The sequence below is a fragment of the Xenopus laevis genome, chromosome 2S (genome assembly GCF_017654675.1).
Source record: "Xenopus laevis strain J_2021 chromosome 2S, Xenopus_laevis_v10.1, whole genome shotgun sequence".
Lineage (NCBI taxonomy): Eukaryota > Metazoa > Chordata > Amphibia > Anura > Pipidae > Xenopus > Xenopus laevis.
In genome coordinates, this window is record NC_054374.1 from 145,724,377 (window position 1) to 145,748,101 (window position 23,725).

Consider the following 23,725-nt stretch of genomic DNA (forward strand, 5'->3'; position numbering starts at 1 on the left):
TTGACAATGTCTTGAGAGCTACTGATCACCAACGAAAGGTCTACTGGTAGATCCCAATCAATCTTTTGAACACCCCTGTTCTAGAAGTTTTTATTTGCCTTCACTTCCTGCCTACCTGCAATCTGAAACGTAAAATGCTATTTAGGTAATTTAGCTGCTCAGTTAATTTTTTTATATGTATTATTTGTTATGAATTATCTTTTACAATATCTTTTAGTCTGACATTGAAACCAATGATAGGATAAGTGGTAGCAACCAATTAACAGCCACAATTCACAAATGGGCTGAAGAACAAGAAGTGGAATAATCTGAAAAACTCAAAGCCAGTTGCAGTGGCTTTAGAATAACATTGCCTATAATATAGTACAAGGATACAAGTTTCTTATGAATTTGCTCTTTAAAATAAGCAATTTAAATGCTGAAGTATGCTTTCGGTAATTGGGTATACAATAGTATACAGTTTATATTGTATCTGGATTTAATTTACAGAAATCTGGGCTGTAATCCTCTCTCACTTCACACTGAGCAATTTGAAAGTCTGCAGCATCTTCAATCACTGTAAGTTAAACCTGATATTTGTATTATTGTAGATTTGATTTGTGCAATTTCTCTTTATTTAACTCAAGATAAGCTATACCAGAACATACACACATGCAATTATAACAAGCACACAAAATAATAAGTGCACTTAAATCGCACATTTAATAATTGCACATTTCAGTAATTTAAGATATTCAATAGATATTATTCTTGTTCTCTGAAAGCAATACAAAATATATTTCTTAAAATTAAAGTATATGTATGCAGTATATTAAAGTTATAAAGTTTTTTATATTTTATCACCACCTCTTCCAAGCTACTTATTCTGGTTTTTCTCACAGATCAAAAACAAATATAAAATATATTTAAATATATACTTATACTAAACTAACCGCAGATCTTGAGAACTATAGCCTTTGATATTATGCTTGCCCAAAAATGCATCAAATCGGCTTTCATAGAATCTGCCATCACAACAGTTCTTGGCAGGCATTCCACAGCCTTACTGCTCTCACCTAAACTACTATTCTGGCAAATGTTACTGTAGTTTCTATCAAAGCTCTCATCAACTAATTGAGCTGCCTCTTAAAAAATGTTATATTAATAATAAATAGTAATATTTTAAAAATTATTTGGAATTCATGTTGCTCCACCCTGCAATGACCTTTTCATTATCTATTTTAGCCTGTCTAATAACTGTTTTTTTGTCCATCATTGGCCTCTTTGTACCTAATAAGAGTTTAAGCCATCCTAGGTAACCTTAATAACCTATATACAATTTTTTTACTACCTCAAGTCTAAGGTGGTTATTTATCAAAGTCCGAATTTATCTCAATATTTTCCTAAAAAAACTCCGACCAAATTCTGCACTGGCTTTTTGGGCTTATTTATTAATACAATATCCCAAAAAATACACTTTGCCGAAAATTTTGTTTGCGGGAAAAAATGTCAAGATTTTTTTGGATCTTTCATTTGATTTTCACGATTTTTTCGGATTTTTCTACCAAAAACTCAGAATTTTGCCTGAAAACTCCGAAAAGTTCAAGGTATTGCCAAAAACCCAGCGTACATCAAAAAATTATTGGGACTTCTCCTATTGACTTATATGCAACCTCGACAGGTCAGAGATGCCGGATTTTCAGTTTCTGACTTTTCCATCCTCTGGGTTTAATAAATTCCGAAAAATTTGTGATTTTTTTTAAAAGTCAGATTTTATTTAAAAAAATCACAATTCTTTTGTGATTTTTGCATTCGGAGTTTAGTAAATAACACACTAACATTCCTATCAAACCATAATGGATTTGCTTATTCAACTTTTTTCCTTGCTTACTAGAGGGGAGTAATAATCTTGTTACATTATGAATATTCAATGATGTACAAGTTAAAACGCAAAACAGAAGCAATAAAAAATAAAGACAGAGAGGCTGAGCTATCAATATTCATGATAGACAAAAAAAACACAAGTATAAAGAATCATGAGCAACTTTTTTCTTTTCAAAAAAACTTGGCTCAAATAGTTGAGTTCACTTTTTTGCAGAGAAAAAGTTGCACACCAGTTAAAATCACATTGTACTATTTATTTGCAATGAGGTACAAAAAATGTAATGTTTTCAGATGAATAAATGACATTGCTTGAGACTATTTCCACTGACATCTATAGAAGCTCGGCAGCTTTTACTTTTTAATAAATGAGGCTGCAAAACTTGAATGTTTTCATAAACTGAAAAAATGAAGTTGTTGGAGAATAATCCCATTTATTTCTACAACAGCTTTTACTTGCTGCATTTTTTCTGACTATTTGATGTTCCAGATAATAAAATCAATTAAAAAAGCTAAATCCATTTTTTGATGAATAACCCCTAGGGTTGAGTTTGAGTTTTTTTTCATGATTTACTGCTCTGAAAAATGCAAACATGAATATTCTCAAGAATATTTTTCTGGACATTGAATAATAAAGATATATCAACAGAAAAAAGAGTGAAATTTCATCAGGAAAAACCCCAGCAGGTGAAAGCATAGATTCCTTCTAAATTTTCATTGTCATTTAAAATTAGAGAAAGTGATTCTTGCTTGTATTTCTTTTCCACGAAATACACAACAGTGACTATTCTGGAAAATAAACGTGATTGCACCTTTCCATTGGTAACTGATCATCTTAAAGTGAAGTGAATTTTATCAAAATGTCCCTATTGGCTTGCTGATGTTCATTTTATCTAATTTCACAGACATGTAAGTGGTAATTGTAACATGGAAGTTTGGGTTGCACTCAAGCTGGATCTAGGGGTAGGCAGAAGAGACACATGTTTAGGGTGCAACAAGAGGAGGGTGCAAGGCACATTCACCCATGTCTAGCTCTAGTCCAGCTCTCTACCTTGAGCTGATGCAATGAGTGTTTAAGACAGGCTGCTCCACAGAGTTGTGCATTAAAAAGCTGCTTATACTGTATGTAGTCACTCTCCCCTGCTTGTCACAGCCCCACGTCTCTAATCACCTCATTGGGGGGGGGGGCAACCAGAACTGGGGGCTTGCCTTGACTGCGAGATAGAATTGGCCCAGCACTGGTTACACTATACACAACTTCATGTGCTGCAACATTAGATGGATCATATGTATAAGGGTTTATTTATCAAAGTCTGAATTTATCTCAATATTTTCTGCTACAAACTTCGATCAAATCCGCTCGGGTTTTTTACACTTATTTATAATTACATTTTGTAAATTTGCTTAGCGGGAAAGTCAGATTTTCAAAATTTTTTGGTATTTTTCATCCAATTTTCACATTTTTTCAGATTTTTCACCCGAAAACTAAGATTTTTGCCTGAAAACTCCAAAAACTTCGGGGGACTTCTCTCATTGACTTATATGCAACCTCGACTGGTCTGAGATGCCAGATTTTCAGATTCAGACTTTTCCATCATCGGGGTTTAATAAATTCTGAAAAATTCATGATTTTTTAAAAGTCCGATTTTATAAAAAAAATCACGAATTGTACGTTATTTTTGCATTCGGAGTTTAATAAATAAACTCCATAATGACCCATAAGAAGAAAAATTGATAAGTAGAGCCAACTAAGTCAAAAGAGGAAATATAAAGCCCATATTCTAGCACAGCATCCAGATCCTATCATCTGGGCAATTAGAATAGTCCCTGAATCCACAGATGAATAATTTATAAGTATCAATTGCGACAGAATTAGGTATTGCATATGGTTTGAATTGATGGGAATAACAGACAAAGAGAACATGGGTCCCATGCCATTCTCCATACTTCAGGCTGTACTTGTAATTTGGTGGTCATTTCAGTTACAATTCTTCATTTCTTTCTTTACTACTTTGGGTTGAACAAATTTTCATCCATGACCCATGTATGACAGTAATACAAAAACTGGTAATCATTCTCTGTGGAGCAGGCCCTGCTAGGAAAGGCTGGAGCAGTGGCTAGAGGGCCCATTTGGAAGGGCAGTTTGAATAGATTTGGACTGATAAACTCCGCTCAAGTATATGTGTGACTGTAGCAGAAATAATAGTTAATACAAGGCAGAAATTACATGCGTGATTGAACTTGCATAAATTTGTTGTCTAAAAGTGTTAGTACTAGTGATGAGTGAATTTTTTTACCAGCCAAAAAGTCGCCCATATCTCCAATGTGCCTTCCATTATCGGCCCTCCACCGCGTAACTCAGAAAAATTCCAGCTCATAGGTACCACAGAAGTTGGACAGCACTTATATAATTAAAGGATAATTTGCCATAAAAACTATTTAAGAATTTCATATAGTGTCTAGTGAAAGGAGTTATTCAGAGATGAGACAGTAGGGCTGATTTACTTCAAGCAGGGCAGAGTGAAAATGTTTTTGGTTTTTTTACACTTTAGCACCCTGCAAATTGCTGCAGGTCTCTACCCTCAAAAACAAAGAATAGAGACTTGTGTTCACAATGTGAATACAGCCCTGTCAGCATTTGGCAGCACTGTTTTCATGAGGGGTGGGAAGGGAAGGCATGCAACAAAGGTGAATATAATGGGTATGGGGAGCATAATGGAGTCTGTACTGACTGCCTTACAGCAGACAGTAGGAATAGTGTTGCCTTATGCTCTTTGGAGCTGCACTTTGGGCCAGATTTTTTTTATCTAGTACGGGGCAGATTTATCAAGGGTCAAATTGAAAATTCACATTTTTAAATTTGAATTTCACGTTTATTTTAGTGTAATTTGACTAGGAAATAGTCCAAATTCGATTTGAGTTTAAAAGAAAATTCAAATTTCGAATTTTGAAATTTATCATGTGCTGTCCATTGGTGTTTTAGCCTATGGGGGACCTCCTACAATCGATTTGGAGTCGTTTGGTGGACTTTTGAAAAAAAACCAAAATTTTTTTGGTAAAAAACTCGAATCGAATTTGATTCTAATTTAAAATTTATGTGAGTTGATGGGAGTTTTTATAACTCCCATAAACTCGAAATTGGATCCTTGATAATTCAGCCACTAGGTGTAGAGTGCAACCATACCCCTTTAAATTAGGATTAAGGGATATGCTTTTGCACACCTTAATGCTCTTGCAGGTGTGTCTGGGGTGTGAGTTAATGTCCCCATGTCCTGACTGGGTTTAAGGTTGCTTGCAAAATATTGGCAAAGATTTGCCAAAAGGTTTTAAGTCACTGGCCAGTATTTGATTGGCCTAGCTTTTAAATCACCAGCTATAGCCCCTATTACAAATTTACCGACAATGTTCGTGTAGATAAATTTGTAATTGCACATTTCTCTTTCCCTCCATAAAACCTTTCTCTGCTAAGCCCTCCCTTTTAATACCTTCTTTCTCCGCAGACTTTAATTCCCCCAGTCTGCCGATTTCCCCGCTCCTGATGTCAAAACATATTTTCCCACTAGAGGTATGGGATCTTTTATCAGGAAACTTATTATCTAGAAGTCTTCGAATTACAGGAAGGACATATCCCATAGACTTCATTTTAATAATTTCAAATTGTAAAAATGATTTCCTGTACTAATAAAACAATACCTTGCACATCAGCCAAACTAAGATATAATTTAAATATAAGAATCCTATTGGGTTACATGAATGTTTAAATAGTTTTTTTATTGGCTCTAAGCCCCAGGTCCCCAAGGATTCTGTATAATAGATCCCATACCTGTATGAATATGAATGCACACATGACAGAATATCAGCAGCTTTTGAGGCATGTTTTAATAACAAGTATTTTACACAAAAGGGGCAAATTTTTAGTTCATGGGAGTTTATAAAAACTCTCAAACTCAAAATTTGAAGAAAAAAACGACCAATCCAAATTTATTAAAAAAAATAATAAATAATAAATTTTTTAAATTCGGGTGAATAAGATCGACCTGCAAACTTGATTCGAATCAAACTCAATTAGAGTTTTTTCACCAAAAAAAATATATTTAAAAAAAAATCGATTTGCAAAATTCCACCAAATTGATTGTAGGAGGTCCCCCATAGGCTAAAGCACAAATTTGGCAGGTTTTAGATGGCAAATAGTCAAATTCGAATTCTAAAAGGGACAGTACATGAATTTCGAAATTCAAATTTAGACTTTTTTTTTAAACTCAAATCGAATTTGACCTATTCCCTATTCGAATTACCCTAAAATTCATATTTAAACATTTGAATTTAAAAATTAGAATTTTCAATTCGACCCTTGATAAATCTGCCCCTAAATGAATGGATACCGGTGTACCAGAGTCAGAAGGCAGTTGTCACTGTTTCATTGAAGAGCCGATTCTGTGCTACATGTGAAGTAACTGCACAAACGACTGGTTAAGAATAATTTGCTAAAGCAAAGAAGCGCATAAGATGTGAGTGGGAGGAGGAAAGGGGAGCTAATTTTAGTCCTTTCTTAATAAAGGAGTATAGGGAAATCAGGAGTGGGGTTTAGATCAGGGGAGTAACAACATAGCATAGGCACTCCTGCCTGCACCCCCTGACCTTGTCGCTCACTTGCTGAGGAGCAAGCTCGTCAATTTAAAAAAAAAGAAAGCGTCAGGAAATCCATTACCAGGTAGCACCTTTACTCTTTCTTTTGCCTCCAAGCTCCAAATGATTATCAGGGTCCCATTATCACAGAGCCCATCAGGGGCATCCCCACCCATGTGGTTTCTCTCCATAGCCTTTTGCTGCAAGAGCCCCAGCCAGAACAAATCACTCCATCCTAAAGTGAATAGGAAGTAGACTGACCCTGAGCACATGACAGCTCAGTTGTTTATACTTCTTGCACAACAGTGACACCTTCTGGCTAAATCTGGAATCTGTGAGGGCTCACTGCGCTGGGGAACAAAGGAATCACTCCCCCTCCCAGATCTAATTTAGGTCCAACCCTTAGCTTGCCACAGAAGGGATTTCCAGCTATTTGGGATTTTCAGACCATAGGGGAACTTAACCCTATGGGTCCCTTCAGAAGTTTTCGGATTTTTACACTGCTAGAAAATGTCCTTTGAGGTTTTTGTCTTTTTCCGCACATTGTTCAGTGCTTTTTTCCATCTGTACTTAATTCAATCAGAACTTTTTAAAAATTCAATGACAGTCGTGATTTTAGAGTTTGTGAGTTTAGTCGTGACTTTAAAAACCTTTAAAACCACTAAAATCCCACCTTTAATAAATAAGCCTTCACACATGGAATCAGCTGTTTTCATTCATATTCATATTTGGAAAGTGTGAAATATGAACCTGGGAATCTGAAATCTGAACCTGTGACTGTTAGGTACAGTAATACTGATACATACAGTACTCATTGCATTACATATTATAATAAATGCATTAAAGGGGTACTCCATTCAAATCTCTTTAAATAATGAAGTAAAATGTAAAGAATCCTTTTGCGTATAATGTTTTTTTCTTAAATTGTCAGTACCAGCTTATGGTTAAGGAAATATGAGATATTATAGTATTGGGCCCATTTACTAGAATTCTTATTTCTATTTTTTTTCAATAATCGTATTTTTCCTTTAGGTACAGTAATACTGATACATTCAGTATTCATTGCATTACATATTATAATAAGTGCATTAAAGGGGTACTCCATTCAAATCTCTTTAAATAATGAAGTAAAATGTAAACAATCCTTTTGCGTATAATGTTTTTTTCTTAAATTGTCAGTACCAGCTTATGGTTAAGGAAATATGAGATATTATAGGATTGGGCCCATTTACTAGAATTCCTATTTCTATTTTTTTTCAATAATCGTATTTTTCCTTTAAAATGTTTTGCTTTTTTAATTATTTCTCTAAAACTTTAAGTGTAAAAACCACAAAAAACTCTAATACAAAACTGCGCTAAGTAAAAGCTGTTGAGGTCTCATATATAGGTAAGTCAGTTGGAGCTGATTTGATCCTATTGGACCTTTTTTAATCAATTCGGACTTTTAGAGGTTTTCTACATTTTTTTTCCACTAGTGATTATCTGAGATACTCTTATTTTATAGTGCACTGTGCAGCCCTTTTTTGTTTGTACTTTTTATAATCAGATTTTTTTAATAAAACAGAGTTTAATTGTGGTTTCAAAAGACTCCACCAAAAATTGACCTTTAATAAATAGGACTCCACATGTTTATGTGTGTGTTTTTACTATTATTACAAATACTGTATATATAAAAACATAGAAACTGTATGGTTTATATGGTACAGGTATGGGGCCTGTTATTCAGAATGCTTGGGCCTGGATTATGGATCTTTCCATAATTTGGATCTACATACCTTAAGTCTACTAAAAAAATCATGTAAACATTAAATAAACCCAATAGGCAGAGTTTGCTTCCAATAATGATTAATTATATCTTAGTTTGGATTAAGTAAATGTATAAGGTACTATTTTATTATAATGGAGTCCATGGGAGAGCTTTCTGTATAATGAGTTTCCTAATAATAAATCCCATAACTGTATATCTGACTCTAGAATGAATACTTAAAAAAGAACACAAGAGCAATAATAGAATGAGAGTACATATGAAAAAAAGGTTTTTAAAGTCTGGAAACTATAAAGTTAAAGGTAAAATATTCCAAATGACAAAATTTACTGCACATGAGATTTCATCAAAAACTGCTTTTAACAAAAGCATTTCTTCTCATATAGTTAAAACCATTAATGTACATACCATAGTAAGTACAGACATGAGATCATTTATCTGGCAACCCATCATCCGGAAAGATCCAAATTATAAGAAGGACATCATCCATTTTACACAAATAATACATTAAAAAAAAAAAAATTCCTTTTGCAAATAATAATACCTAATCTTGGGGAGTAAAATGCTTTTCTGGACCTGAGAAGTACACAGTTAAAACCACTTATAAGTAGTGAATACACTTTGGTATGGACATTTTCCTACACATTAACCACAGGCCTTAGGTATCAGAATTACTTGAATATACAGCTCTCACCTGTCGCATTAATCTGAAATAACCCTTACTAGATGGAATGTAATTTCTGATCACCGCCTCAAAGATAAACTTGCACATTGAGTCTCCATTATTTTTAACAGTTCAAATTCAAATATGTTGGACTACCTATGATGAATTGGGAAAATTATCAAATTTATTTATTGATTTCTTAAACTGACTTGTGATCATATTAATTACATGAACTATTTACTGTTTACTATTGCGAAAATAAAAAAGCAATAAAAGCTTCATCATACTGAAATAAGAAACTTTCTAAAAATAATGCTGTACCGTTTCTGAAATAATCAAGTTTATCTTCACTATCCCTCTCTCAGCATCTGTTTCTCCTCATTCTGTCTTCATGCAGCAGTTGTGTGTCAGATATTCATTGAGCGTTAGATCCAATATATCTTATAGGGGGGCTCCTTTTGCCTAGAAGATGTATTAGAGCTCACTATTAAAATCACCAGACATCCTGTTTCTCTACATGCAGAATTTGTGCAAAAGACAGTCTTTTTGTTAGATTTTGTTTTTACTGGAATCAGTTATTTGAGTGAGTTCTAACACATCTGCTAGGAAAAGAAGCCTCTCTATAAGAAATATTGGATCTAACTAGGGTTGCCACCTGTCCGGTTTTGACCCGGACAGCCCGGTATTTTGAGGGGCTGCCCGGATGCATACTTCCTGCCCGGTTTTCCAAATAAGGAAAACCGGACGGGATTCCCTTGATTGACACGGCAAATCACTGAACGCTGCTCCATAGCCCCGCCCACTGACATCACAAGACCGCCCACTGACATCACGGGTCCGTCCACTGACATCACAGACACGCTCACTGATGTCCCAGACCCACCCCCCGTGCCCCCCCGGTCTCAGCCAGATATAAAGGTGGCAACCCTAGATCTAACTGTCAATGAATATCTGACACCCAACTGCTGCATGAAGACAGAATGAAGAGAAACTGATGCTGAGAGGGGGATAGTGAAGATAAACTTGATTATTTCAGAAATGATGCAGAATATTTAATATATTATATAGTATATTATAGTTTCTTATTTCAGTATGCAGAAGCTTATATAAAATTTTCATTTTCGCGATAGTTCCCCTTTAATGATATGCAAACTAACTTATATTGTGAATAAGAAATAAATTGATAAATTGTAAATTAAGTTATATGAAAAATATGAATTGTTATTTTGAACTAGACTGGACATGGTATTATGAATAAATTTGATTTTCAATCAATTAAGGTGACCTCCAGTTAATAAAAACTAAATTAATTGGGAATTATGAGATACTTTTTTGTAATGTAATTTAATATTCTATCTAATTCTATCACACACCACTATAAATTTGAAGTAGTGTGGATCCCTTATAAAGCAGGTGTGTGCACCTCCAATTTCTTTCGTATAAAGTTTGCTATGAAATATCTGGATTTATGGGGACAATGTGTTTTTAGAATAATAGTGTGCCATCATAACCAATCAGTTTAAGCCAATGGACATGATCATAATTATTCTATTTGTGTTTTTCATAACTATTCTATCACTCGAGAGTTCTAAAATGTACTTTCGGGATAAAAAAAAACGGATAATCAGCTTTAAAGTGTCCTTATGCAGTATAGCATAAATGTAATTATAAAAAGTAATTACAATATCTTATATTGTAATTTTGAGGCTTTGTATTTACATTAGTAAAAGGTAGCTCACCATAAGACAAAGCATACATTAAAAAAAACCAAGTTATTGGTTATTAGAGTGAATTGCCCATTTTAGTAAAAAAATTACTTCTTATATTGCGGCTATGTTATAAGCAAAATTTGGACTTTTAAAAAATCCAGAATTCTTTGGAATTTATTAAACCCAGAGGATGGAAAAGTCTGAATCATAAAATCCGGTATCTTAGACTTGTCGAGGTTGCATATAAGTCAATGGGAGATGTCCCAATGATTTTTTGATGTGCGCTGGGTTTCGTGCAATACCCCGAAGTTTTCGGGCAAAAAACATAAAATTCAATGTTTTCGGGTGAAAAATCCGAAAAAACTAATTTTCAGGAACATTTACTTAGCTCGAGTGAAGGAATAGAATAAAAAAAAACTTGGAATTTCGAATGGTTTTTTTTTGGCTACTTCGACCTTCGACTACAACTTCGACTCGAACAATTCGAACTAAAAATCGTTTGACTATTCGACCATTCAATAGTTGAAGTACTGTCTCTTTAAAAAAAATTTCGACCCCCTAGTTCGTCCCCATAGGCTTTGTAACAATTTTTAGGTCGAAGAAAAATCGTTCAATCGATGTATTAAAATCATTCGAATGGAACGATTCGAAGGATTTAATCGTTCGATCGAACGATTTTTCGTTTGATCGTTCGATCAAACTATTTGCGGTAAATCCTTCGAATTTGATATTCGAAGTTGAAGGATTTACATTCGGCAGTCGAATATTGAGGGTTAATTAATCCTCGATATTCTACCCTATGTAAATCTGCCCCGTAATAATAAATAAGCGTAAAAAACCAGAGCGGATTTGACCAGAGTTTGCAGCAGAAATTGTAGGCATAAGACTTACATAAATAACCCCCTTACATGCACCAACCTACTCACACATCCAGGCATACATAAACCCAGATGGCACACATAAAGCTACACACATAGAAGTTAAATTTATACAAATGCAACCACATTAGTGCACATACAGTACACCCATATGAGGCACATGTACAAAGAAGCATGCCCCTGTATGAAACATACACACAGAGGGGGTAAAAAATTATTTTTATCAAAACTGAGGTTTCTTGTAGTTTTTCAATGATAGTATTTCTCTATAAATTACATCTTAGTTTTTGTCAGATCATATTTGCTGCTATACAATCCAAGTGATGCTTCTTTAAAACTAAATGTAAAATTGATGTGATTTTTAGAGACCTGGAAAAAATCGAAATTCCCAATATAAGCACAAGAATGTTTCTGCCGATGAAGAATCTTTCTCACATGTATGTATGTAGGTTTGTAACAATGCCCATTATTTACTTTTGCATATGTCTTGTATCATGCTACCACTACATAGATGATCAATGTTGGCAAGGCTATTTTATGGGGAAGTTGAAATGCTGCAGCCAACAAATAATTAGCTAAGCTTCTTAGCAGAAAAATGCCACCACTTCCTATATGTGTTTTAAGTCCTGAAGAAGAGTTTGTTTTGTAATTGTAACAGAAGCAGCTGGGTTACTAAGGAAGTAGCGAGGACAATGTAGTATGAATGGAGTTAAAGAGGTTGAAGACAACTAGCAGTCTCCAATGTCCTCTATGTTCATTGGCTGCCTGAGTATTTTACCATATTATCCAAATATTAACCAAAGACAACCCAGCTACCCCTCCTCTATAACTGTGTGGGAGATGGTCATGTATCCTAAAGAAAAGAGAACTGTGCCCTTAGTCAACATAGAGCCATATCCACCTGTTTCATTCTAGTCCCCCTAGTGATGCTGAAGGGAGTATTTGTGAAAGGGACAATGCCTTCCAGGAAAAAAAATGTTTTTTCCCCTATAAACATGGATTACTGATAGTGTCCTGTAAAATATTGGATCTAACTGTCAAAGAATATCATCTGACACCCAACTGCTGCATGAAGTGAAAATGAAGAGAAACTCGATTATTTCAGAAATGGTACATAATATTTTATTGATTATGTTTCGAAAACTTTTTATTTCAGTATGATGAAGCTTGTATTGAATTTTCATTTCCATTACCCTTGAAGCAACAGGGGTTTATAACATTATGGGCAATGGAAGCAGGCATTGATATTGGGATGGGTTATTGGAGAAGAAGTAAAATGGCAATGAGCTAAACTAGTAGGGTGATGGAGAAAGCCAACATAGATGAGCCATTTGATTGGAAGTGGCAACATCTGTATAAAGTTAGCACAAAGCAATGGTGCTTCACAAACAGCGTTGCCCCCCTAAAATAGCCATTAATGTGATCATGTTGTAGTTTTGCCATATGCTTTCCATGATACATTTTTTCCATGATACACGATTTTTAATAGAGTGTTAATTATCATTACAAATTACACACAATAGGGCCTCTTTACTATGGGAAGGAACTGGATCCTGGTGGGACACAACATTGAACCTTGTAGATCTCATACAAAAAAGACTTTCACCTCAGCCCATTGCCAATGCAATCTACATTCTGCACCTTACACCGGAATAATAAGACCAAAACACCAACAGGCACAGCTGAGCATTATATCTAATAGCTATTTAAGTATGAATTACAGGCCTCCCTAGTGCCTTGCATCCCCAATCAATGATGTACCAACCCGACCAACAAACAGAAATTCACTGTAGAAATATAATAGTCAGGATTGTCCACATAACATATCTGTACTGAAAATAATACAAACTATAGTTTACGAGCAAATGTACTACTGCAGTGTGAGTCCTGTAACACTGACTAAAACCCCACTGACTGCTTATAGTTTTTAAAAATAATTCCAAAAATAATGATTTAATATATAGTTAAAGGACAACCATCTTTGTACTGTGATTTTTTGCTAAATACAGTAGTTATTGTCCAAATCTGTGCATCAAAGTGTACTTTCTGCAATGTTAGTGTCTTTGCTAAAGTTTAAAGTGGAACTATCGAAAAACTGGAAATGTAATATAAGCTTCATAATACTAAAATATGAAATTTTCTAAATATAATCAATTACAATTTCTGACCCATAGCTAAAATAATAAAGGTACTCTTCACTCTCCTTCCTCTTAGTCTGTATTTTTCTTAATTCTGTCTTCATGGAGAAATTGGGGGTTTGATTTTGAGTTAAGTCTAATACAGCCAACTCATTTTGCCATGAAGATGTCTTAGCGCTCAATCTTTTAAAATCACAAGAAATCGTGTTCCCTACATGCAGAGTTTATGCCAAAGTCAGTTATTTTGTTACATTTTGTTTGTGTTGGTTATTTGCATTAGCTCTAAGACATCTGCTAGAAAAATGGTGCCCACCCACCCACAGAGATATATAGGTTCTAACTGTCTATGAAAATCTGACACCAAACTCCTGCATGAAGAGAGAATGAAGAAAAACAGATAAAGATAAAATTGATTATTTCAGAAATGGTACAAAATGTTTAATTGATTGTATTAAGAAAGTTTCTTATTACAGTATGCTGAAGCTCATATTAAATTTTAATTTTTGCAATAGTTCCCCTTTATTATTGTTTTTGTAACAAAAACACCTTCTATGCTTTACTTTTTGTCTTCCTTGTTACTGTAGGGACAGCGCCCCAGTAAAATGCTATTTGAGTCATCAGTTTACTTGTAGCATGTGTAGCAAGCTGTGATGCTTTAAGAACTCTTTCTTTTCAAGAAACCTTTCCTTTCAAAAGCAGCAAATGTTTGGATATTTAGTAAACAAATAAGTGATATCAATAGAAATCCCAAGGAACAAATGGTCAACAAGAAATTGTTTATTGGGGAAAACATTTGTCAGCACTTGTGTGTCATTGTTCTGTACAAGCAGATTGAAATATTGATTGGATTGTTCCACAGGCAGAAAAAAATATATGTAATAAATCATATTTGTCTATGTGATTAGGTTACTTTTGGTGATATCTTTGGAATAAGTTAATTTGGTACTTCACACTACCATAAGGTGTATAGCATGATTTAATGTGTCACAGAAGTAGCGAGCAGAAAGTGGGTAATGTCCGAGAAATGCTCCTTGGTTATAGGAAATCAATCCTTTCTGCCACTTAGTTAATGATGGAGACATTGGTTTTTCATTCTGTGCGCATCATTCCCAACTGAAATACCAGTAAGAACAGAGGACATTTTCTTTTAGAATCAACTTTAAATCTGATGAAGATAGAGACGTTCAAAGACAGTCTGTGATTGCAAAAGCAATATGGCTGTAAATTAGCACTGAAATTGTACCGCACAGGTGGTATAGTCAATACTTACTAGTCAAGGCTTACTAGTGATGTTCGAGTCACCCGATACCTGCGGGTCGTGTGAGTTCAGGCCGACCTCACTGCCCCATCTGCGGTAGACGCGGGTCTATAAAAGGAAGCTGGAAGTCGTGTGAGGGCAGGCGCGCATCAGGGGTGTGTGGGTCCGGGCCGGGCTCGACCCGCACATCATTATTGACTACTACAAGCAAGAAAGACAACCTTGTTGTATACCAATGATACCCAACCAGTGGCTCATGAGTAACATGTTGCTCACCAGCCCCTTAAATAAAATTCCATTTTTACTTTCTTTAATGAGAAAGAAACCTATCTCCAATTTAAATTGTAATACTTTAGTTAAAAAATTTGTACCGTTTTTATACCTGACTGTATGCAGTGAAATTCTCCCTTCATTTACTGCTGTGGATAGGAATTGTCAGACGGTCCCTAACCGCTGAGCAGGGAAACAATCATACTTATGAACAGCAGGGGGAGCCCCCGCCTTACTTCCCAGCCATGCAGAACTCAAGCAGATTTATTTGTTTCCCTGTAGAGTAGTCGGCGACTGTGTCGAGATTTGTATTGGATTTTATTTTATTCTTTTTTTTAAAATATGTTTTTATTGAATTTTCTTACAAGCATAACATAAATTATAGCAAGACAAAATAAAATAAAGGAAATCATAAAGAGAAGTGAGACCCCGTAAGAAGAGTTTAAGAAAGAAGGAAAGAAAGAAAAGAAGGAAAGAGAAAAAGAAAAGAGTAAGAGAAGTGAGGGGTGAGGAGGGGATAAGCATCCAATCCATCAAAAGTTCTTTACTACAATAAGAGACATTCAGAACACATTCGGGCTGTTCGTATTAGAGTTCAAAACCCACACCATCCAAATAGCTATAAACTTATCCGTACACCCTCTAGACATATATACCGCTTTGTAGTACGGTAGCGCTTTGTTAACAAATTCCTTCCACTCCTCCATCTTAGGCGTAGCCGGCCTATTCCACCGGAGAACAATTAACTTCATTGCATAAAACATAAGCAATTGGAGCAAAGTTCTGCTTTCGACGGAGTTTACCACCCCACCTGTGTGTCCTAACAGTGCCAAGCTGGGGTCAGGCTGTATGGGTAAGACCAATACTTTAGAAATAAAGGAAAAAATGTCCATCCAATAGCGAGTCAATTTGGGACACTTCCAAACCATATGGAACCACGTTCCTGGGTGCACCCTATAGTGCAGTGCCGATCTCTAGTAGTATCCATATGATGAAGACGCTCTGGTGTGAAAAAGGAGTGATGTATAAATTTTAGTTGTATCAACTTATCCCTGGCTGATATTGCTGTAGCCAGGACATGGCGCAAGATCATTGCTCATTGTCCCTCGTCCAAATTCGCAATGTCTCGGCCCCATTTTTTAAACCGTTTGAGTGGTTGTTTTTCTCCTGGTGTCGTAAAATCTGATATATACAGGATAAAGGTTTAGGGACCTCCTTAAGCTGTAGAGCTGTTTCCAGAGTAGTGGCCATAACAGTGTTTTTTGGATTGGGAAATTGCGCCTGAGCCGCATGCCGAAGCTGATTGTATCGGAACTAGGTAATGTACTGACCAGGGCATTGTGCCCGTATTTTCAGAAAATCCTTGGGTTCTCCTGAATCGTAGAGATCCTTGACATACCTGAGCCCATTACCTGCCCAGTATTTGTAATCCTGATTAGTGAGGAAGTGTGCAAATGAATTGTTGCCCCACAGAGGGGCATGAGGTGAGTGGTAGTGCTGTCCAGCTGAAGTCAATAATTTTTGAGCCCTTTTCCAAGCTTGAATAGTGGTGTCCATAGATTGAGTTATCAGTGGGTGTGCCTCCCTTCCTCTATAAGGTAATAGTCTCAGGGCCTCTTTGGAGCCCATTATCCCAGCCTCCAACACTGAAGTAGCATTAGTACTATCTGACTCAAACCACCATCGTACAGTTACTAATACAGCAGCAAGATAGTACAGATACAAATTGGGAACTGGGATCCCCCCTGCCTATATTGACCGTTGTAATGTCGCCATATTGAACCTAGGGACTTTGTTGTACCAGATAAATGAGGTGATGGCAGCGTTCACTAGATTAAAAAAAGCCTTAGCGAGCCACATGGGCGTGTTTCTGAACACGTATAGATATTTGGGAACATATTTAATTTTTAGCAAATCAGCCCTACCATACAGTGATAGTGGCAGTGACTTCCACTGGGCGAACTTAGTGATCATATCTTTGGTGATGGGGTCTATATTGGCTGCCTTATAACTGGTGACCTCCCGTGTAATCCATATACCCAGATAAAGAAAAGTATCCACCCACTTAAGGGGGGAGTTTGGGGATAACTGACCCTTGGCTGCCTGGTCAAGGGCAAATAGGGTAGACTTGTGCCAATTGACCCTAAGTCCAGAGTATTTCCCGTTATGAATTATGACTTCCAGCAAGTTATTGAGGGCAGAGCCGGGGTTTTCAAGATAGACCAACAAGTCATCAGCATATAATGACACTTTTTCTGTCAAGTTACCTATTCTCAAGCCCGCTATACCCTCATGATTACGAATAATTTCAGCCAATGGTTCAATAGCTAGGCAGAACAGCCTAGTTCCCCTCCTAGTTCCTTGCCTAGTTCCCCTCCCTAACTTGAAGGTGGTAGAAAGCATATTGTTGGCCCTTATCTGTGCAACCGGGGAGTGATACAGTGCCCGGATCCATCCCATAAATGTGGTTCTGAAGCCATATCGCTGTAGGGTGTGCCAGAGAAAGGACCATTCTACCGAATCAAAGGCTTTTTCTGCATCTAATGTCGCAATAGCCCTAGTGCCCGCATTGTCATGTGTGAGCTGTAAATGGGTGTATAGCCTTCGAATATTAATATCTCTCGCGCTGGACTGTATAAATCCGGTTTGATCCGAATGAACCAAGTCCTTCATATATGGTCTCAACCTATTAGCCAATACTTTAGCTAGGATCTTGGCATCACAATTTATGAGCAAGATCGGCTATAAGAGGCACATTTCTGCAGATCTTTCCTTTTTTTTGGTAATACAGAGATATATGCTGGTGACATGGACTCAGGCACCATACCCCTCAGAGTTATATCATTAAACAGTGCTGTGAGTGTCTCAGCCATCAATGTCTTGTGGGGCTTATAGAACTCCCCCGGAAGACCATCTGGGCCAGATACCTTGCCTATGGGGAGAGACCCGATCACCACTTCGACTTCCTCCAGTGTGATAGGCCTGTTGGATTTTATTTTTGTCTTAACATCCAACTCCAGCTGCAGGGACAAAGATCATGGAGCCAGATTTAAACAGATAAACTGGGATTCTATTTGGAGGATTATTTTGCTGCAGCCACTGGTTCTTCAGAGTTGGAGTTTATATTAATCAATACAAAAACTATAAAATCCACATTTGATTACATGACAACACAGGACCCATTAATCAGTTTTGTTGTATCAGCTTCTGGCAGATATTATTTGACTTGTGCTGTTTTGATAATTTATGACGATCCCTTGGTCTTGCAAAGATGTTTAACAAAGTTACAAGATGGAGACCCCCTGTGCCCAACTGTGAAAGCATAAATCATTAGTTTGATTAGGCTTGTGTTGTGTGGCCAGTTCAGGAGGTAGATAGTCTGTATGTTAAGGGGAAGGAGCACCCATACCTACTGAAGAAGACCTTACAGAGATCCATATCATTGCAAAGGAGAGCAGCTGCTACAGTGAGGTACAACCAGGAGTCCTCAGTATTTGAAGTACCCTATGAGAGCGAGAGATCTCCCTTATGGATAAAAGGGAAGTCCTTGAAACAAAGGGAGGAGGATCTGCAGATGATTTGATGATTTGTGCATTTGAGCCCATGGTGCAAAGACTCATAATTTCAATAAGAAGGGTTTGCTTTATAGGTTACAGTGATTCTGTCTGTAGGTCTTCCCAGTTCCACCACTAATTGCTTTCTGAGCATCTTGCTGTTGGGTGGTTCTATGTTTTTTAGACATATTCTCTCTCTAAAATAATGCCAACATAATCCTAATCTTGTGGTGCCTTCCCAGTCAGAAGTCTCAAGCTCCCTGCTATCTAACTCAGACTAACATAATATTACTCCAGACTCCAGGCAAGCAATGGCACTATGGTTCTTAGAACTTGGGCCAGATTCAGTTACATGAGAAGACAATTCTCCTAATTAAGTTCCAGTTGAGATGTTTTCTTATTGAATTGCATCTGGTTGTATGGTAAATGTAACATTGAATTATGAGATACTCTTTTCAAATTCAATCTGGCCCATTTTTATAATTTGTATAGAATTTTAAAATTTTATAGAATTGGGCCAGAAATTGGGCCAGATTCAGTTTCATGAGAAGACAATTTTAATCCAGTTCCAGAGTTTTCATGTGATAACCAGTGAGATAATGTTTTTTTTTTGTTGTATTGCATCTGCCTGTGAATGGGAAAATGATGGGAAAATGTAACATTGAATGAGATAATCTTTTCAAATTGAATCTGGTCCATTTTATATAAAACCAGAATATTTATTTAATCCCAAGCAGAGGATTTAAACCTGTGTTGCAAATTTCTGTTAGTGTGCTGTGTTGTGATAGTATCGTGGTTCCCAATTTCCATTGGCTACAATTCAGAATTTTGACTCTCTTTATAGTATTTTGCTGAAAATTTCCTATCAACCCATAATACCTAAATTCCTACTGTTAACTGAATGGGATCTACTTATTCACACTTCTTCTAGATGGGACCCTCTAACTCAGGCTTTCTAGACTTACTTTTAGCCTGGACAAATAGAGACAAAAAGGAACACCAAGAGCCCCAATAGTGTAATATGTTTTTACAGGGAGTAATGGTAGAGTAAACAAGTTAATACTCACAAACCAGGGTTACCGATAGGCAACCACTGTATAGCCAGGTGGGGAGATTATCCTGACCCCACTCAGGAATAAAACGTCGCTCTCTGTAGAAGAAGAAAAAGGGGATGATACCCCTCCACTCGGGGTGGACTCGATATAGTAGTAAGACAAAACAGAGGCGCCAAAAGGATAAAAATAGCTAAAAGCACTTAAAAACCCAATGGGCAATTCAGAGGAGGTAGTAATGAACTTACCTCCTCCAAGCAGACACCAACGAAAGTGGTAATTTTCAATAATAGTTTATTCACAAAACAGTATTGCAACGCGTTTCGCAGGCATTTCCCGCTTCATCAGGCAATGTGGAACGGGAGCAAAAACAACAGTGTCTTTGTATAAACACGCCAGGCGCCTATGAAAATAGAAGTATTCAAATTTCATAGTATTTTTTACTTCGAAATTCAACCCTTGATAAATCTGCCCCTTAATCAATACAGGGGGGCAGAACATTCTTATGGAGTAGTTAACGTTGCAATGATTTTAAGTAGAGTTAAGATATGACAATTCAATTTTTTCTAAACAAAAAGGCCCCTGATCTGGAAAACTCCAGGTCCCAAACATTCTGGATAACAGGTCCCATAACTGTATTTTTTTTCTTTTTTCTTTATTTTGCTAACATTTCTGAAAACTTCACAGTTCTTTAATAACCTAATTAATAATCCCATTATGCTTACACTGTTAATACTGTACATTTCCAGATCATTTTGGCTATTTTATATTTGGAATTATTTATCATTTCTAGGAAAAATGTTATCATGTTTTTGTTTTACCACCTTTACAAAAGAAAATCTGCTCTTTCTCTTCTCATTCGTAGATATTTTAAAAAGTTTAGATACTGCTCCTATGCACCCCATGTACGTGTATGCACACCCCTAACTGATGGGATATCATCTCTTGAGAACCTTTTGGCAAACACCATTCTCCGAGTATTTGTTTGGGTCATTGCTTGCATTACATGCTTTGGGAACATCTTTGTTATTGGAATGAGATCGTGTATCCAATCAGAGAACAAGACGCACACAATGTCAATAAAGGTCCTGTGCTGTAAGTATCTTGTAACAATATTAAATTATGCTGAGGGTTTCTCAGCATAAAGTGCTGCTTTGCTGCACAGTTAAGAAATACATCATTTTATATGAATATGCACAAAGGTTGGTTATCATCTCAGATATAATTATGATGATAAAGTTGCAGCATTGCAAAATATTTATTCCTAATATGATTCTTGGCAGTGAAGGATTGTCAAAACCTGTCTTCCAAGACTGTTGAACAATGTTCATCAGATTAAATGAACATGTTACAGATTTGACTTTACTGAATTTTTTTTTTATTACTCACATCTGTCCAATTCCTTTATTGTATAAAACAATTCTTGATGAATATCTGTATGATATGATAATCACAAGCACTTTAATTCTCCAATGATTATATTTATATGACGTACCGTGATCAATTCCCAATATTTATAACATGAAAATAGCAAAATATGTTTTTGTACAATTTTCCAGAAAACTTTAAAGGGATACTGTCATGGGAAAATGTTTTTTTCCCCAAAATGCATCAGTTAATAGTGCTGCTCCAACAGACTTCTGCACTGAAATCCAATTCTCAAAAGACAATAAACAAATTTTTTTATATTCAGTTTTAAAATCTAACATGGGGCTAGACATATTGTCAGTTTCCCAGCTGCCCCCAGTCATGTGACTTGTGCTCTGATAAATTTTAGTCCCTCTTTACTGCTGTACTGCAAGTTGGAGTGATATCATCCCCCTCCCCCCCCAGCAGCCTAACAACAGAACAATGGGAAGGTAACGAGATAGCAGCTCCCTAACACAAGATAACAGCTCCCTGGTAGATCTAAAAACAACATGTTTTCCCAAGACAGGAACAGTGTTGTTCCACAAATCCCGAAACATTTGTGATTTTCCTATTTTTCTAAAAAGCTCCAGAATTCGAGATGTATCAATTGAAAAAATCACCAAAGCCTTTCATGCCAAACTTCACCAAGTAAAATCTGTTGAGTTGCTGTAGAAGGCAATGGGAGGAGCGTTGATCCTATTGGATAATTTTTAAATCAATCAGAATGTTAGAGGTATGCTATGAATTATTGGAAAAACTAAAATTTTGGGGTATTTGTGTTTTTCAGATCGTTCAGAGCTTCTTTTCATTATTACTTTTTATAATCAGAAGTTTTAATAAATTTAATGACAATCGTGGTGTTATAGTTTGTGAGTTTAGTTGTGATTTCAAAAATCTGACCCTAAATAAATAAGCTTCCATGTGTAAAAATTGTCCAAAACACAGCAAAAAATCAGATTATGCTTAGTTTTATTGATGCATGCATGGTTGACAGATGAGCTCATGAAATCTTAGCGAATTACAATTTCTGGGCAAACAGTCTCAAAAGGAAATCAAACTTGGATCAATACAATACATCCACAAACAGGTAGAAATGTGAAGAAAGACATCCAAGAAACCAAGTGGGACAAACATATTATCAAAGGCTATTGTGATACTAAACTCTATAGTTAGTATAGATATGGGTATATAGAATTTATGTGAAAGTAGGGAGGGGTGTGTGTATGGATGCTGGGTTTTCATTTGGAGGGGTTGAACTTGATGGACTTTGTCTTTTTTCAACCCAATTTAACAATGTAACTATGTAACTATAAGTGGGATCCCAGGAGATAACTCAAGTGGGGTTTTTATACCCTCTCTAGGGGAAGGCAAAAAGAAAGGCAAAAAAAAAAAGTTTAAAGAATACCAGTTAGAAATAATGTTATCAATATTGGAATTTAATTTTTTTCAGTGATTTGCGTTCAATTCAAAGTACAGTTTCAAAAACCCAAATTTTAGAGATATAAGCACCAAAAATTCAAAAAACTCCAGGATTGAGATCACTGAGTCAGCGGGAGTTTTCCTATGCAAAATGTAAGGATTTTTTTTTTAATTCCAGCTTTTTGAACTTATGTAGTTTGTAGAATTCAACATATTTGAGGTTATTAAAGGTTTTGCAATCAAATTTTTTAATAAAGCAACTATTCGAGTTTGATAAAATTACAAGTTTATTCAAAATTGAAAAAAAAACTGAAATTCGCAAATTAGAATTTTTCTAAATAATCTTCAGATGTCTAATTTTCATTAAGCATTTTGTACTTCATATTAGAAGAAATCAATACTTTTTTTTTCTAAATAGGTGCCGATTGTCTTATGGGAATCTACCTCTTTTTCATTGGAGTATTTGATGTAAAGTACCGGGGACAGTACAAGAAATATGCGCTGCTTTGGATGGAAAGCCTCCAGTGCCGAAGTCTTGGATTCCTGGCCATGCTCTCTACTGAAGTCTCAGTTCTGTTGTTGACCTTCTTGACTTTGGAAAAATATTTAGCTATTGTTTTCCCATTCAGTAATATTCGACCAGGAAAACGTCAAACACTAATAATCCTTATATCACTATGGGTAGTTGGATTTATGATAGCTATTGTTCCATTTTGGAATGAAGACTTTTTTGGAAACTACTATGGAAAAAATGGAGTTTGTTTTCCTCTTTATCCTGAACAGACAGAAGAAGCTGCTGGGCAAGGATACTCCCTTGGAGTGTTTTTAGGTATGTTTTGTTTATTCTTTTTTTTAATTCATCTCAAAAGTAGTTTTACAATCTCCAAACAGTTAGTTTACTAAAAGAATGCAAATTGGAAAAATTGGCTGGCTAAATATCTTGGGGGTTATTTATTAAAGTCCGATATTTTCTCACTATTTTCTGAAAATCCAAATGGACTTTTCCGCCATATTTATTAATACATTTTCACAAAAATTTCTTGTGCTGGAAGAATTGATAAAATTGTGAAAATACCGAATCGTATGATTTTTTTTGGATTTGATGCCTGAAACCTGCTACTT

The 23,725-nt window shown here is 35.9% G+C and overlaps 1 protein-coding gene across 1 annotated transcript in view; it reads left to right on the forward strand.

Moving 5' to 3' along the window:
• rxfp2.S (relaxin family peptide receptor 2 S homeolog) overlaps positions 1 to 23,725 on the forward strand; it is a 144,638-nt gene that overhangs the window by 114,895 nt on the left and 6,018 nt on the right. Inside the window, exons 13-16 of the mRNA XM_041584757.1 lie at positions 490 to 558; positions 11,868 to 11,939; positions 20,640 to 20,869; positions 23,022 to 23,432. Of these exons, the coding sequence (XP_041440691.1) occupies positions 490 to 558; positions 11,868 to 11,939; positions 20,640 to 20,869; positions 23,022 to 23,432 (782 nt within the window). The remainder of the gene's footprint in view (positions 1 to 489; positions 559 to 11,867; positions 11,940 to 20,639; positions 20,870 to 23,021; positions 23,433 to 23,725) is intronic.